The 14,946-nt window shown below is 45.6% G+C and overlaps 1 protein-coding gene and 1 pseudogene across 2 annotated transcripts; both read right to left on the minus strand.

The window, feature by feature from the left end:
* Window positions 1-507: 507 nt before the first annotated feature.
* On the minus strand, window positions 508-4,338 carry LOC128425524 (MICOS complex subunit MIC26-like; annotated as a pseudogene).
* Window positions 4,339-4,901: 563 nt separating this feature from the next.
* On the minus strand, window positions 4,902-14,564 carry klhl15 (kelch-like family member 15). Of its 2 annotated transcripts, XM_053412734.1 has the most exons (10): window positions 14,354-14,564; window positions 13,435-13,522; window positions 12,171-12,279; window positions 11,816-11,954; window positions 11,393-11,581; window positions 10,606-10,830; window positions 9,894-10,055; window positions 9,593-9,802; window positions 9,282-9,472; window positions 4,902-9,119 (listed from the first exon to the last, which is right to left on the minus strand). In XM_053412734.1, the coding sequence occupies exons 3-10, from the start codon at window positions 12,188-12,190 to the stop codon at window positions 8,321-8,323; spliced, it is 1,935 nt and encodes a 644-aa protein (XP_053268709.1). In that variant the 5' UTR covers window positions 12,191-12,279; window positions 13,435-13,522; window positions 14,354-14,564; the 3' UTR covers window positions 4,902-8,320. The 2 variants fall into 2 exon arrangements, with proteins under 2 accessions (XP_053268709.1, XP_053268710.1); XM_053412735.1 differs by lacking the exons at window positions 12,171-12,279; window positions 13,435-13,522; window positions 14,354-14,564 and having other exon boundaries at window positions 4,902-8,807; window positions 8,880-9,119.
* Between the last annotated feature and the right edge of the window lie 382 nt (window positions 14,565-14,946).

Consider the following 14,946-nt stretch of genomic DNA (forward strand, 5'->3'; position numbering starts at 1 on the left):
TCAGCTCCAGCTTGTTTTTCAGTTTAAATCTTGACCAATAGCATCTCGTCGATCTCCTTGTTTGTGAAACAAGCGAAACGTTTACGAGACAAATAAAAAAAAGACTGAGAACATAAACCCAGTCCGGAGCTGTGGTGGAAACTGGGAAACTCCTTCTGTCAATACTTATCAATCATCACGTTCCCTTCACGAGTGCAAATAACAATTATAAATAAAAAAGGTCAATGACAAAAGAAAAAGTTCTTCAGTGCGACTTTCAAGCTGTGACATAAAATATAACATCATATATATTCTTTATGTGGTTATTGATTAATGGATTAAATTTTATTTTATTTTTATGTTTTTCAATACTTTTTTAAGTGTGACTGCTCTTTATCTGCTGGTGGCAGATGTTACAGATGTTTTGTTGACAACTAAAAACACTGAGATGTTTGATTGATTAAATAGAAACTGGAGGAGCTGAAGTCAGTGATAAAGAAGCTGGGACTGGTTACATGGGGGGGGGGGGGGGGGGGATGTAATGGAATGTGAACAGAGGAGAGACGTGTGACGAGTTTGTTCATAGAACAGGCGTCAGCGCTCAGGACGGGGTCGTCCATCACACTCACACTCAGCAGCAGGTCAGAATCTGAAGCTCCGGTCGGACGCTCACATTAAAATATTCAAAGAATGAACCTAAAGAACAAGTTCGTACGAGTGAGTGAGTCACCGGCAGCTGGACGTCTGTAGCCTCAGCTGCTCGAGTCCTTGCTCTCTGTTTGCTCTTTCTTCTCAGACTTCTTCAAAATAAAAAGACACAACAATCAGAGAGGCCATAACAACAACAAACCACTAACACACATTCACAGAGATGAATACAAACGTTAAATAGTGAAGAAGACTCACCTTCTTTTTACCGAACGGAGGTTCTTTCCACAGAGTCTCCAGCGTGACTCGGCCGTGCTGAGCCCAGGTGAACGCCGAGTCTCGACTCCCCTGGTCGACACACAAGCATCATCATTACACAAACACACACACAAGTTAATCACGTTATTATAATAAACAGTAGCTTTTAATATGAACTCGTCAAATACTTTTGATCCCAACATCCTCACAGCCCACGTTTGTCATTACGGACAGTGAGCATGAACACACCAGTCAGAACAGACTTTAACAATGGGAGAAATGGGATCTTCACATCATTTAACTACACAGCACAGGGGCTGCAGGTCCAAACCCATCATAAAGATCATGAACCAGTGAGACACTGGTGGAGAAAATCTGTGTCACAGCCATAGACTGTATATATAGCACACAAATCAGGTGGTTTGAAATGTAATGATTTCTGGTAGTTGTAAAAATAACATATTCTGACATATTTCTCAAATCTCTTTTAATATCCTAAATATTTGATTCCCCAGAATCGTTCGGGGTGGAGGAATAACTTGAATATGAAGATTAATTTCCTAACAACGCAGGTTCCTAATTGGAGCTCTGTGTCACAGCCAGTCGATATGTACTGTGACATTTCAGGAGATGAGACATGTTTTCACACATAACACAAAAAAACAACACAAACACACCTTTAACAAGGCTGCGGCCTGCTGAGGGTAAAACATGGACGCACTCAGAGCCATGAGTCCGACTGGAAACAAGAGTCTCTTCACCCTGGAGCCTGAAACGAGAGAACACTGGTGTAACGGCTGCTGTGAGACGGGAGGAGACGTCTGCTCCTCGTCTGTTGTTTACACAACTTTGATTTAATAATTAATCTCAAGGAGACACACAGAACTTTGTCACGTCCTGTGTTAACTGAGGGTAACTTGAGGACAATGTGTTGTAAGGGTTCATTTCACTGTCAGGTAAAGTTTATTACTTTAAATGAAGGTCAAACGTGGACAAGTTACCTTTGGCCAAGTAAAGTCCCAGGAAACCAGAAAAACCAACCGCTGCCACACTGGGGTAGAGGTCAGGGGGGGGGGTCACTGAGGAACTGGTACACGCCTGATAGATCAAAGAAAGAAGTGATGAGGAGGAGGGCAGCAGCCAGAGGAAAAGAAATGTGGTTAACAATACAAATTAAATTAAACTATTAAACTAAAGGCTTGAATTAAAAAAAAAGGTTCATTATATCTGATTTGTTGATCAGGTTCTGAAGCGTCTCATGATAACTGATGATTCTTAAGTCACACGCTGCACTGACTTGAATGTGACTGTCTCACCTGTGACTGTGGTTATTGACGAGTTGACCGAAGGCTCCACGGTCTTGTACACATGCTGCAGGTAGAGATCATCAGCCGGAGCAGAGGGAGTCGAACAGAAGAGCAGGTTACGTTCATCTGATGACACACTGAGCTTCAACATGCACAAGAAAACTGACTTCCTTTGGCTTCTATATATTTATGAAGACCTCTCATGGCACAAATAATGGGTCAAGTCTCGGATTTGAGATGTTTTGGTTTTGGTTCAGTAAAACTGTGAACTCTGAGAAGGTGGAACATTTTATAGACTTCACTAATGAAGACAAGTCACATGTGGAGCAGAGACATTAAGAGAAATGAAAGGAACAACCCATCATCCATATTGAGAGATTAAAAAAATTACGAGAGAAGCTAAAGCTCCCGGTTAAAAATACAGAACCACTTCAATATGTAAATAAAGGAAAAAGCAATAAACTTCATAAGAGATTGTTTGGACGGGTTTTCTGCAGAAAAGTTTAACTATCAGATTAAAAAATGTGTCATAGATATGCACATTAAACTTATTATTACATGACCAAACAGCAACAACAGTTAGAGATAAAACTCTTTAATTAGCGTTTAGCCGTCACCCACCTCAACTTTCCCCATCGCAGCCTGACTGGTTTGCTGCAAAGAAACAAGAGAAACAAGAGAAACAAGAGAAACAAGAAAAACAAGAGAAACAAGAAAAACAAAAACAAGTTGGTTAATTTACTCATGTTCCATCTGAGTGGGGGGGGCTTAAATCTGAGAATGTGAAGTCACAAGCTCTTTGTTAGAAACGTTTCTCGGGCGTGAGAAGCACCGGACCCACCTGACACTGGCTCGTGTACGGCTCCGCCCATTTCCTCAGGGAGGCGACGCTCTGCTCCAATGGGCTGACGTCTGGCTCGGCGCCGACGGGCCCGGCCTCAGGTGAGGTGTAGAGAGAAGGCAGCTGAGACAAAGACAACACTGTGAGGACAGGGGACACTTGAGCAGTGAAGAGGAAGACGTTAGGACAGACAACCATCTGAAGCAAGGTCACGAGCTGAGGAGAGAAGACGAAGGAGCCTTCAACTCGCACAGCAAGAAAAACTAAAGTCACAAACTCTGACTTGATCACAACAATAACACAGGATCAGGAAGTATCACACAAACACACACCATACAAACACACACAACATGAACAAACACCACACAAACACACACAACACAAACAAACACACACGACACAAACACACACAACATGAACAAACACCACACAAACACACACGACACAAACAAACACACACAACATGAACAAACACCACACAAACACACACGACACAAACAAACACACACGACACAAACACACACATGAACAAACACCACACAAACAAACACGACACAAACAAACACACACGACACAAACAAACACACACGACACAAACAACATGAACAAACACCACACAAACACACACGACACAAACAAACACACACAACACAAACACACACATATTTATATCTTTAAACAGACACTGAATGTGATATTACAGCCATTAATGAGTGACATGTATACCTGGGCTTGTTGATATATACCAATATATACAATTAATATCAGCACTTTCTTAAAGTAGTTAAAGTCCCCCCCCCCCCCTGTCAGTCACCCACCTCATCCAGGCTCAGCAGCGGCTGGGAGTTCTTCTTCTTCCCCTCCGCAGCGGCAGCAGCAGCGGACACGGAGCCGATCAACAGACCCGCCAGCCCCGGAGCTGCGATGCACAGCGCCCCCTGGCGGCCGCACGACAGAACACATGTACCGGTTAAAGAGGAGGCAGAAGAGCCGCGTGACGCGTCTTTAAACACGTTCATCACATCGGGATTCGAACACGATCAACGATTAATCGATTCTATTAGAGATAAACTCTGTGTCACTGCCTAGCTAGCAGCTAGCCACATGCTAACCAAAGATGTGTTGGCTTCGTCTGATTCGCTGTCACTGATCACATGTCACCGCGTGACGCTGTGAGTCCGTTTCATTGAATTACAGAAACTTTATTATAACTAAATATCATTCAAAAGGTTCAAATGTCTGAATACAAGTTACCAGTTTCACAGAGGACATCTTCCTTCTTCTTCTTCACTTCTTCTCCCTCTTCTTCCTCTTCGGCTGTCAGAGAAGAAAACAGCATAGGAGGTGAAACAGCGCCCCCGGCTGGTCCGGAGCGGGAACTGCAAGTCACTGAACTGAACAGTCACACCAAAACTGATTCTTTTATTCTTCTTAAAGTCTATTTATACTTTGTGGAACTTCCTGTAGATCATATAAATGACCTCAAACTGAATCTCTCTGTCGAGGTCTAACATGTGTTGGGATTAATGTCACGTCAGAGAGATTCCTGCCTGGTGAGATCTGCAGTTTGTTTTAAATCATGATGAATTGTGGACAGAATGTTTTTGTTTAATCAAGATAAAAATGATCAGATCTGTGTTATGAGTTTCTATTTTCAGTGTCACTGTATGAGATCAACGTACCCTTTGAACAACTGTTATTTTAGTTTTTAAAGATACGAAAATCAACTCTTCGATTTATAGTTTGATAACTTGCTGTCGACAGAATCAAGTTATAAACAAACATAAGATTCAGAAACGAATAAAACAAGATAAATAATCATGAGAAAACCCAGAAAACAGACATGAATAAAACAGAGAAACCACCTGAAAGTTGACCAATATGAACATTTATTTCTGGAAAGTTACAAATCGTTTCCAAAGAGTTTCTACTCAGATTATAAGATATGTTAATCTGATTTTACTTTCTTTTTCGGATACAGTCGTTGTAGCAAGGTATGTGTATTTTTGATTCCTCTATTCTGTTTTCCTACTGACGGACTGAAGACTGGTGAACTAAAGAACTAGGACTGAATGTCCCTCAACTCAGGACAGCAGAACTGTGACGGTTACATGTTTCTTCTTCACACAGCGACAATGAGGAGGAGGAGGAGAGGATGAAGAGCGATGCTCATGGAAATGGCAGCAGATACAGTGACACATGAGAAAACAGGCTGTGGCGTTTTAAAAGGCTCATTTCTTAAACCAGACCTGCCGCTGACAGTGTGAGCTCGGGTACGTTCAACGAAAATAATAAATAAATAACACATGAAAAGAGGGAAGAACAACTTGTACACTGGATTTTAAAGTATTAAAGTGTTTGAAAGTTGTGGAAAATGTAGTACATTGTCAAATATCTCTCATTTCCCTTTTACTTTGATATTTTACCAGCTGATTAAGTTAAAATGGAAAAAAAAGTTAGTGCAGTTCAGAGGACGCAACGAGGAGAACCTTTCATCCAATAGTTGTTTCAAGTAATAAATAAAATAAGCTGGATCTAAAGTGTCAGATGTGAGGATTCGCTGCTTTTGTAAATTACAGATATTAAGATTTTGTTCAACTCAACATTTGAAACTCGAGGAAATGTCTCAGAACCCGTGACCAGAGGGACGTTTTCAGGTTGTCCGTCTCTCTGTCCCATTATTGTGAACATGACGTCTCACAGATGTTTTAAGGGAATCTCTTCAAATGTCTTATAAACGTTCACTTAGAAACCGCGTGAACTGATTGGAATTTGGGAGGTCAAAGGTCAAGGGAACTGTGACCTCACAACACTTGTCTCGCCTCTCAGGTCCGACTTCCTTCACAGTTTGAGTCAACAATGAAATCCTTATCTGCAGCCGCACTGTGTTCACTGCATTTCTCAAAACCTTGTTTTTCCTTTCAAGTATTTTTGACCCCAAGTCACCAAAACGTAAACATGAGAAGTGCCGTGTGTCAACTGAGGAGGGGTCACAGGGGAAAGGAGCAGGAACCCAGGCAGCGTCACATCAACACTGGAAAGCAGCAGCGGCTCAGGACTCCAGGTTTGTGTGGAACAAAGACTCATGAATTTATAGATGAGTGTTTTCATAGCAGAAGGAAACTGAAGTCTGATCCCTTTAAAACATGTATGGTGGATATATCTGGAAGTAACTTTCACAGATGATGAAAACCTGTGAAAGTAACTTGTTGCATACAGGAGAAGGTAAAGCTGCTTGGGTCGGTAGTGTCCTAATGAAGCTTCTGAACATTTCAGATCTGGTCAGTTCACAGAGGAAAGACGTCTCTCACAGTTTCCACTCGTCAGCCACAGACAGACGAGGGAGCGAGGAGAGAGCACGAGGTACGATTTGAAAAACAACACAATGATTCACAATGAAATTCTCATAATAATAAATAAACCTACAACTGTTACTGCATAGCTCGGTGAAAAGCAATACCTTAGAAAATAAATAAATAGGCGGCTGACAGACGGAGCTGCATCAGCATGTGCTCTAGCCCTTTTCACAGTTGGCTCATGAAAATAAAAATAAATATCAATAAAAATGCCCAGGTCCGAGACGTGGAGGAGCTCGAGGAGCAGGAGACCGAGGAGCTGCGAGGAGGGGAAAGCTTTGACGACAATATTTCAGAGTCTGAAATTAACAGCTGACGGCCGAGCGGTGGGAAAAGATCATCTGAAACCGCTGGAGGGTATTTTGTTCTGTGATTAACGGTCTGAGTTGTGGTGGCTGTTGAATTCAAACTCACAGAGCCTGAAACGTATCGACCAGGTCTCCAGGTTAAATAAATGAGGCCTCAGGCGGGAAGGACTCGGATGAACCAATTCTTACTTTGTTCTGAGGAGAACTTTCTGTACTGACAGTTTCTCCACAGCTAAAAGGAAATCAAACTTTCAGAAGCTGTTGGAAATGCAGATTTCAACCAGTATCATCCACAGAGTAACGTCACCTACTTCAGGTTGTTCCCTTCAAGTCAAAGTCAAGACTGTTGCTATTCTTTGTCATGTCATCAGAAAGTTTGAATCTTTAGGTTTCAGACTGTTGATCAAAAGTCAACATTTAGTTTATGATCAAAATGTTCTTCCATGAGGCCTGAAGTTTCTCAAATATTTTACCTAGCTGCATATTTTATGATGGACACTCTTTCAGTTCCCGAAAAGACCCGTCAGCCAGAAGGTTAATTTCAGAAGCTGAGTCTGAACGTCTCCAGCTTCACCGCGTCCTGAGACACTCGGGTTCGCTGTGCAGTGACACACAAACAGAACCGACCGGTTGTAAAGCTCTGAGGCTCTGAGACGGAGATCCATCTTTTCGAAGCAGGCAGACGAGCCCCTTCCTCTGTTCTAATGCGACACCCTCGTCCCCCAGTGGAGAACAAGGCCTCGTGTTCCACGTGGCTTTGGGGGGTTTTCAGCTCACTCTCTCATCGACACACAAATGCTCTGAAAACGATGAGACAGATGAAGGAGGGGGGGGGGGGCGCTAAGAGACGTGTGAACATGAGCACAGTATCGTGGATTTCTGGAAGTAACGAGCAGAGTTTGGGCTGAGGAGCTGGAACGCACTGGAAGTGAAACCTGAATTTACCTGAACTTGAACATCTGGAGGCAAAGAAATCAACCGTCTGCTTCATATATCTGGAAACAGGCTCTAAAGTGAACTACACTACAGTATATAATGTTGCAGTTAGATTATATACCTCATTGTATAGTGTTATATTTATTATTTCAACATTGTTTGATAGAAATAGCCGCGTTCAGTGCTTTGCTTTCGCTAACTAGAGTCTTAACTGATTACAGATAAACAGGATGTTTGTCTGAGTTTGACTCGGTTGATGGAAGCAGGTTTGTTTAACTGATGAACTCAAACTCCTGTTTGCTTGTTGAGTGATTCTGACGCTTCCAGTGCGTTTCTGCAGTGATTCTGACACGATGCAGTCAGTGAGCAGTAGAACAGGAAACTGACCTCAGTCCAAACAGAAACCAGCAGAATGAAACATGTTTTTCTCCCCACGATTAGTTTTCATTATTTTCTGAGAAAGCTAATTCTGAAATGTTCCAGCTGAGTGTTGTGGCGTCACCAGGCCAAGCGTCAGCTGCCTTCGTTCAGAGGAGTCGACCTCTTCCTGACCCGGGTGAGAGCTGGTCTCTAGTTTAAAGCCTGCAGGTCGGTGGAGCCTGTAACACCAGACCTCCCAGCAGGAGGCTGCAGTCGCCGACCAGTGCATCTGGTTTCTATAAAAGGAGGCTTGTAGTGGAGCAGACCTCAGCTGCAGCGTCTGACGTGCTCCAGCACATACTCGGGGAAATGCAGACTGCACACCTGCAGACCGTCCAGTTTGCAAGGCATCCTGGGATACTCATCCTCCTTCCACTTGTTTTCGTCCGGGTCGAAGGTGAGGATGGAGTCACTGTAGTGGCCGTTGTAACACAGGCCCCCAAGGACCATGATCTGCCTGTCCAGCACCGCCACCCCGTGGCCGCTGCGCCCTATGGGCATGGAGGCCAGGATGGTCCACTCGTCGGTGTCCGGGTCGTACACCTCGGTGGACGGGCAGCCCTGCGACTCGAAGGAAGCCCGCAGGATCACGCACACCCCCCCGAACACGTACAGCTTCCCGTTGTGACAGATCATCTTGTGGAAGCAGCGGGCGTAGTTCATTTTGGATTTGTTCTCCCAGCAGCTGGCCTGAGCGCCGGGCAGCGGTGGGCCTCGGCCGGTGCGTGTCCTGTGTGCGTCCGATCCCCCCGAGCTGCCTCCTCCTCCTCCTCCTCCACCTCCTCCACCTCCTCCACCACCTCCTCCTCCTCCTCCTGCCTCCCGCCCTGGATCGAACACACACACCTGTTTGGAGGTGGAGGAGGAGGTGATTCCTCCAGTGATGTAGAGTTTCCCGCTCAGAACCGTCCCCTCGTGGCCGTACTTGTTGACCGGGTACGGGTCCACAAACTCCCAGCGGTCCTCTGTGATGTCGTAGCGCTCGGTGGAGTAGAAGGTCTCGTCTCGCGTGCGGCCGGCCACAGCGTAAATAAACTTACCAATGACGCCAACGGCAAACTCTGACCTGCAAACAACAAGGAGCAGGAACATGTGTCTACAAATCTTTTATGTATAAAAAAGAATGTTGGAGTATCTGCACAAAAAACAAGCATCACACTGAAATTAACATAAATACAGCAAGAAAATCAATCATACATCCAGACATCCCGGGCGGAGCTGCTCTCACCTGGGCACAGACATGTCCGCCATGCGCAGCCAGGAGTTCTGTCGCGGGTCGTAGCGATAGACTTTGGAGGAAGCGTGAAACTCTCCGTCCGGCCCCAGCTCCTCTCCGCCCAGCAGGAAGGCGAAGTTGTTGACGATGGCCAGGCAGTCGGGTCGCAGCGGCACCTGAGGTCCCTCGAGCTCCCACCACACCTGAGGGATCGTTACACTGGTTACTGAGCCCCGGTCACACACTGATTTCAGATCAGATTATGTAAAGAGAGACTGCATAACGAGGGGAAGCAGAACACTTCCTCCTACTGAACCAGTCACCTTGGGGCGTTGCAGCAGCAGAATCTTGCTGTTGACCATACTGTGGCCGATCATCCCCCTGAAGACGGCGGTCTGCGGGCGCACGGAGCGGATGCGGTTGGAGCGCGTCTCCACCAGGGGCTGCTGGTTGACATCATGGAAGTAGCTGAGCGCCTGGTCCACCTCCTGCCTCAGCTGCCGGGAGTACCGGTAAAACTCCGACGTCTTCACCTGTCGAGGAGGAAGAGGAGAGAGGAAGGACACCGGCGACCACGCCAGACGGCAACACACAAGCTCGGCCTCGGTCTGCGTCAGCACTGACCTTCTCGAAGACGTTGGCGGGCGTCATGAGACAGAAGCGGATGGACTGCACGATGGTGTCCGTGTGCCGCCAGCGCCGCCGGTCGTGACGCAGCCACGACTGAACGGCCTCGTAGAGCTCGATCTCTGGGAAGCGGCTCAGAGCGTCGCTGTTCAGGTACGCCTGGTTCAGAGGAGGTTTATAAAAGTTATCACAGGTTTAAAACTGTCACTGTCACTGGTCAGAAGGTATTAGGACGTGAAAAGTCCTTGAAGTTTACTTAGTTTGACTCGCTCTAGAGTTTAAGAGACGTGTATTTAAACAAATTGAAAAAGGTCAAACATTTAGGGCACATTAAGTTCACATTTTAAAATAATCATTAATTTACTGTAATCAAAGCTAAAAGTGTGAAATAAGTCATATCGCTCAGCACTACTGTGAAATATCCCACTTACTATACATTCTTTAAAACACTTTACGGAATTTGAATAACGTTTTTTGCATATGAACTACATTGACGTGATACTGTTTATAATAATAATAATAATAATCAGATTTAAACTACTACATATCAACATGTAGTTATCGATAGATCTGCAGACAAACACTAAAGTAGAAAGATTTCTTCCTGCTGACGTCTCATCTAAAAGATCACAAATGTCTGAGAGTGTATTTATAGCTGTGCTTTGCTGTGAGTCATTTGAGGTTTCGTGTGTTCGGTCAACAATCGGACCTGCAGTCTCTCGAGGCTGAGGTAGGACAGGAAGTCGGGTCGGCTCATGAGGGGGACAAAGTTGTCCAGGAGGAAGTTGTCTAGCTGCTCCTGGACGCCCTCCACGCCCACGCTGAAGTCCTCCAGGAGCCGCATGACCTCGGCACAGTTCTCCAGACAGATCTTGGCCAACAGGAAGGAGCAGCAGAACTCCACCGCCTCCGTCAGCTGGACGTACATGGCCGCCTGCCGGGACAGGAAGAGGAAACATGACTGAGAGGAAACAGAACCACTGGGACCGGCACTGAACTCAGGATAATCTCTTGTTCTCCAGAGGGGCTGCATGTGAGAAGGGAAATGAGTCAGAGGCTCTGGACATTCTGGAGTCAGTTAACAAAATGTCCAGAAGATTCACAGAGATGACGTTTCTAATATGTGATGGAGGCAAATGTGTAAAACAAAACGAAAGTAAAATACAAATATCTCAGGATGAAGACGAGGAGCCAAACACGTAGAAGAAGAAGAAGAAAACTTGGAAACACGAGGAGATTCCAGATCTTCTGGTGATGAGGGTCGACTCCGGTGTGGATGAGCTGGAAACAACAACACTGATCTTTCCACAGCAGGATTTATACATCATGTCCCGCCTCCTGCTGCTCTACAGGCTCCACCCCCTGCTGCTCTACAGGCTCCGCCTCCTGCTGCTCTACAGGATGTCTGACCCGGACAATGTGCTGCTGCTTCACAGGAGAAACACAAACTTCCAACAAAGTCCAGAGAACAGAGACCCGTCATTCCAGAGAGCTACCTGCAGGATCTCTTGGACAGTGGGCATGCTGAGCTCCAGCGAGCCGTAGTACATGAAGCGGAGGATGTGGCCGAACCCAGCGGCCGTCAGCCCCTTCATGTGGATCTTGTCCTGGTCCCTCTCCCTCATGTCAGCCGTGAACATCACCCGGAAATAGTCGCTCTGTGTGGCCAGAAGCGCCTTGTGGGCCTGCAGGAGAAATAACAAGCAAAATAATACATAGACCTAATGTGCATGGAAATACATATACATATGATAATCCAGAAGAAGTTTCCTCACATCCAGCGCTTTCATATTTTCAAGTCTGATCCTAAAACGACTTTCCTGAACTCGTGAGTGATGGGTGGTGATATAAAATGTTTGACTCTGGATTCAACACCATGCATCACACAGGTTTGTGCGTCTTCAGCCTCATTTGTGTACCTGGAAGTGATGCTCCTCTATCAACAGGGTGACGTCCAGCAGCAAACGCTCCTCGTACAGCGCCCGGAAGCCGGACGACACACTCCCATCATGCACCTGGGACAGGTACACCTCCACATCCGCCCCCGACATAACACACCTGAGGGGATGAATGAGAGGGAGAGAGAGTTTGACTCTTTGCTGACACACAGTCATTTTAGTGGAAGATAAAAAGAGAAAATCCTTAGAACTCACTCACACACAACTCTGGGAGAAAAGATAAAAACACAATTTATTTTTAATACATTTTCTATGCACAAAAAAACTCAAGAAACAAACATTTCAAAAGCGAATGAACACACACATACACACTCACCTCTGATTGGCCACGGGCATGTCAGTGGGGGTTGTCCGAGCCAATCAGAGGACAGTGCCCCTTGTGTCCAGTAGCTCCAAACAAAGTCCCTTTGCTGTGCGACAATCACCTGAACGACAAAACCAACACAACCACCACGTTAAAGCATGAACTTCTCCTGAAGCAACATTTATTTAACCCAAAAGAAGGACATGAAAGAACTTCTGCAAACTTCTCATGGCTTCCACCGTGACACCCACACATGACCCCACGTTCACACCGGTCTCCACACACCTTTGGTCACATTGTGTATTTCAACTGAGGAATCTAAGCAATCTGTTCACTTCTCAAATTCACGATGGTTACGTTCCTGGTCTCATTGTGAAAGTAAATATTATTCATCATTTAAACTTTAATATTAGTAACAGCCCTGAAGAGCTACGGGTAAGATGATTGTTTGAGTTCACTTGTTACAACATTGTGTTCTTAGAATATCTGACAGCTGGATCCATTACCTTATTCCCCACTGAATTTATTAACTGTACATTTTCCCAGAACTTGAAAAACATTCTAAAATGTCTCCTATTGTCAAAAGAGAATAAAATTTCAATCACAGATGAGAAAGAAAAGCACCAACTGAAATATCGTTGCTCCTCTATTCATGAAAAGACGTCAGAGGAGTCAAAGATTAACAGTCAGGTGATCAGACAGGTTGTGAGAAGAAAACTTATTTAAATTATTGTCTGAATTGTCTGTTAACACAAAACCTGCTTCAGCCCTAAGTTGTGTATTTAAAGATTTCATGTTCAAAGAAGAATCTCCATCACTTCCTTTAGAAGCAGGTTTAGATCTAGATCACCTGTTTTAGGACATTTTTAGTAATTTATTCTGAAGGGCTGGCTTTCAAGAGTTCAACTATTACTTTAACAGGTAAAGTTTTATTTTACTACTTAATAAATCTCAACTTCAATAAACTGGAATCACCCTTTCACTCAACAACCAAGTGAAACAAACACAAAACCACTTCCAGCAGAAGAAGCTTGTTCTAGCAGAGGAGAGATGGAACATGGAGGTGAAGAGGATTCAGTGTGTTTCTGAAGAACACGTCAGAAGAACGATGGCTGACGAGGCTTCAGGCTCCGTCCTGAAACAGCTCCATGAACACAGGGCTGAAGGGAAGCCCGCTGTGTGAGTGAGTGGAGGAGGAGTCAGAGGGATGAGGCAAAGCAGATAGTTTGAGGGGGTTCAGGTGGAACATGAAAAGTCTCCAGAGGGGGAATCGTACCTTCTGGAGCCCGGGCGACCGATCACAGGCTCTGATGGCTGAGAGCTAAGGGGCCGCTCACATCTCCTGTGTTTGTGTTTCCCTGGTTCTGAGCCGAGGAGACAGGAAACAGATCCGTGAGACAGTGGAGGACGAGCAGAGACCAACAACATCACAGCAAACCACTCTGAAACGCACAAACATCAGCTGGACGACACACAACAAGGAGAGCCGGACACACGTGAACACCACATTCTACTTCCTACACATTACAGTCATCTGAGGAACTGGTTACGTTCTCCTCACGAGGGATCATTTCACCACGTGACAAATATATGAGAGGATGAAGAACTACATTCCTCTAAGTTTTATTTATTCAGTGCAGATTAGTTTCTCAGTTAAAATGATAAATTATTAAAAGTATAAAGTGTCAGTGTCAATATTTCCGATATTTGTCAATATTTCACGGTGCACGTGGGGGGAGGGGGGGGGATCTGAGTGAATCTCTGACAGTTTGTGAAGTTTGCTAATAATCTGACTGACAGAGCTAACATGCTAACATGCAGCTGGAAACATGCTACTGACACACACAGTGTAAACCTTCATTATGAACACAGGTTGTGTTTTGTCTGTGATTCACTGTCAGTGTGTGTGTTGGGGGGGGGGGGCACTTTAACACAGTTTGGTGGCTCCACCCTCTGGCTTCTCTGCTACCAGCAGCTAGAGCTAACATGCTAACATGCTAACATGCACGTCCCAAACAAAGGCTGCCGCTGCACGGGGGGGGGGGGGGGGTGCAGTTTGTGTCTCACGTGCAGGGAGTGACAGCACAGCTGGATCTCAAGTGGAGAACCCCCCCCGCCCCCGCCCCCGCCAGTGTCTCTGACTCTGCTGAACCCGGGCAGCAGCGTTAGCTTAGCGGCGGCTGCAGACGTCTCACCTCGGCGGTGCGAATCCCCGCAGCCCCTCTTCGACCAGGCAGCTCTGGCTCCTGCGGACATGAAGCCGCGGGTTCGATGCTGGGATCAGGAAGGCGGGCGGCGCTGCGCCATGTCCGTGTTCGTCCGGCGGCCAGACGAGGAGAGCGCCCCGCACTCGGCTCTGAATCAAACGGCTGAAGAACCACAGCAGCACTCAGGCTGCGGAGACGCCATCTTCTGCGCCTGCGTCATTTCCCTTCCGGGCGGAACTGGGGGGCAGAGCGGTGAGCAGCAACGATCGTAAGTTAGACAGATGTCTCACTCTGCTCCGGTTTACCGCAAACGTGCGTTGAGGGAGAGAAAGAGGTTAGACTTAGAGCTAAACTTACACCTGGCCTAAACTAAACCTGTAACTACTATCAGATTCGGATAAACAATGAAAAGATTATTGTATTATATGTTGTAATATGGTAAAATATGTATTGAGCAGTTTCCTCAGAGACTTAAAGATGCTCTGCTCTTCATCGACTCTTCTTCATACTGTAAATGTCTCATTCACTTTTCTTCTGCTTGTTTCCATTATGTCAAACTGGTGATTTTGTTCTTTTACCTG

This window comes from Pleuronectes platessa, chromosome 20, assembly GCF_947347685.1.
Source record: "Pleuronectes platessa chromosome 20, fPlePla1.1, whole genome shotgun sequence".
NCBI classification, from domain to species: domain Eukaryota; kingdom Metazoa; phylum Chordata; class Actinopteri; order Pleuronectiformes; family Pleuronectidae; genus Pleuronectes; species Pleuronectes platessa.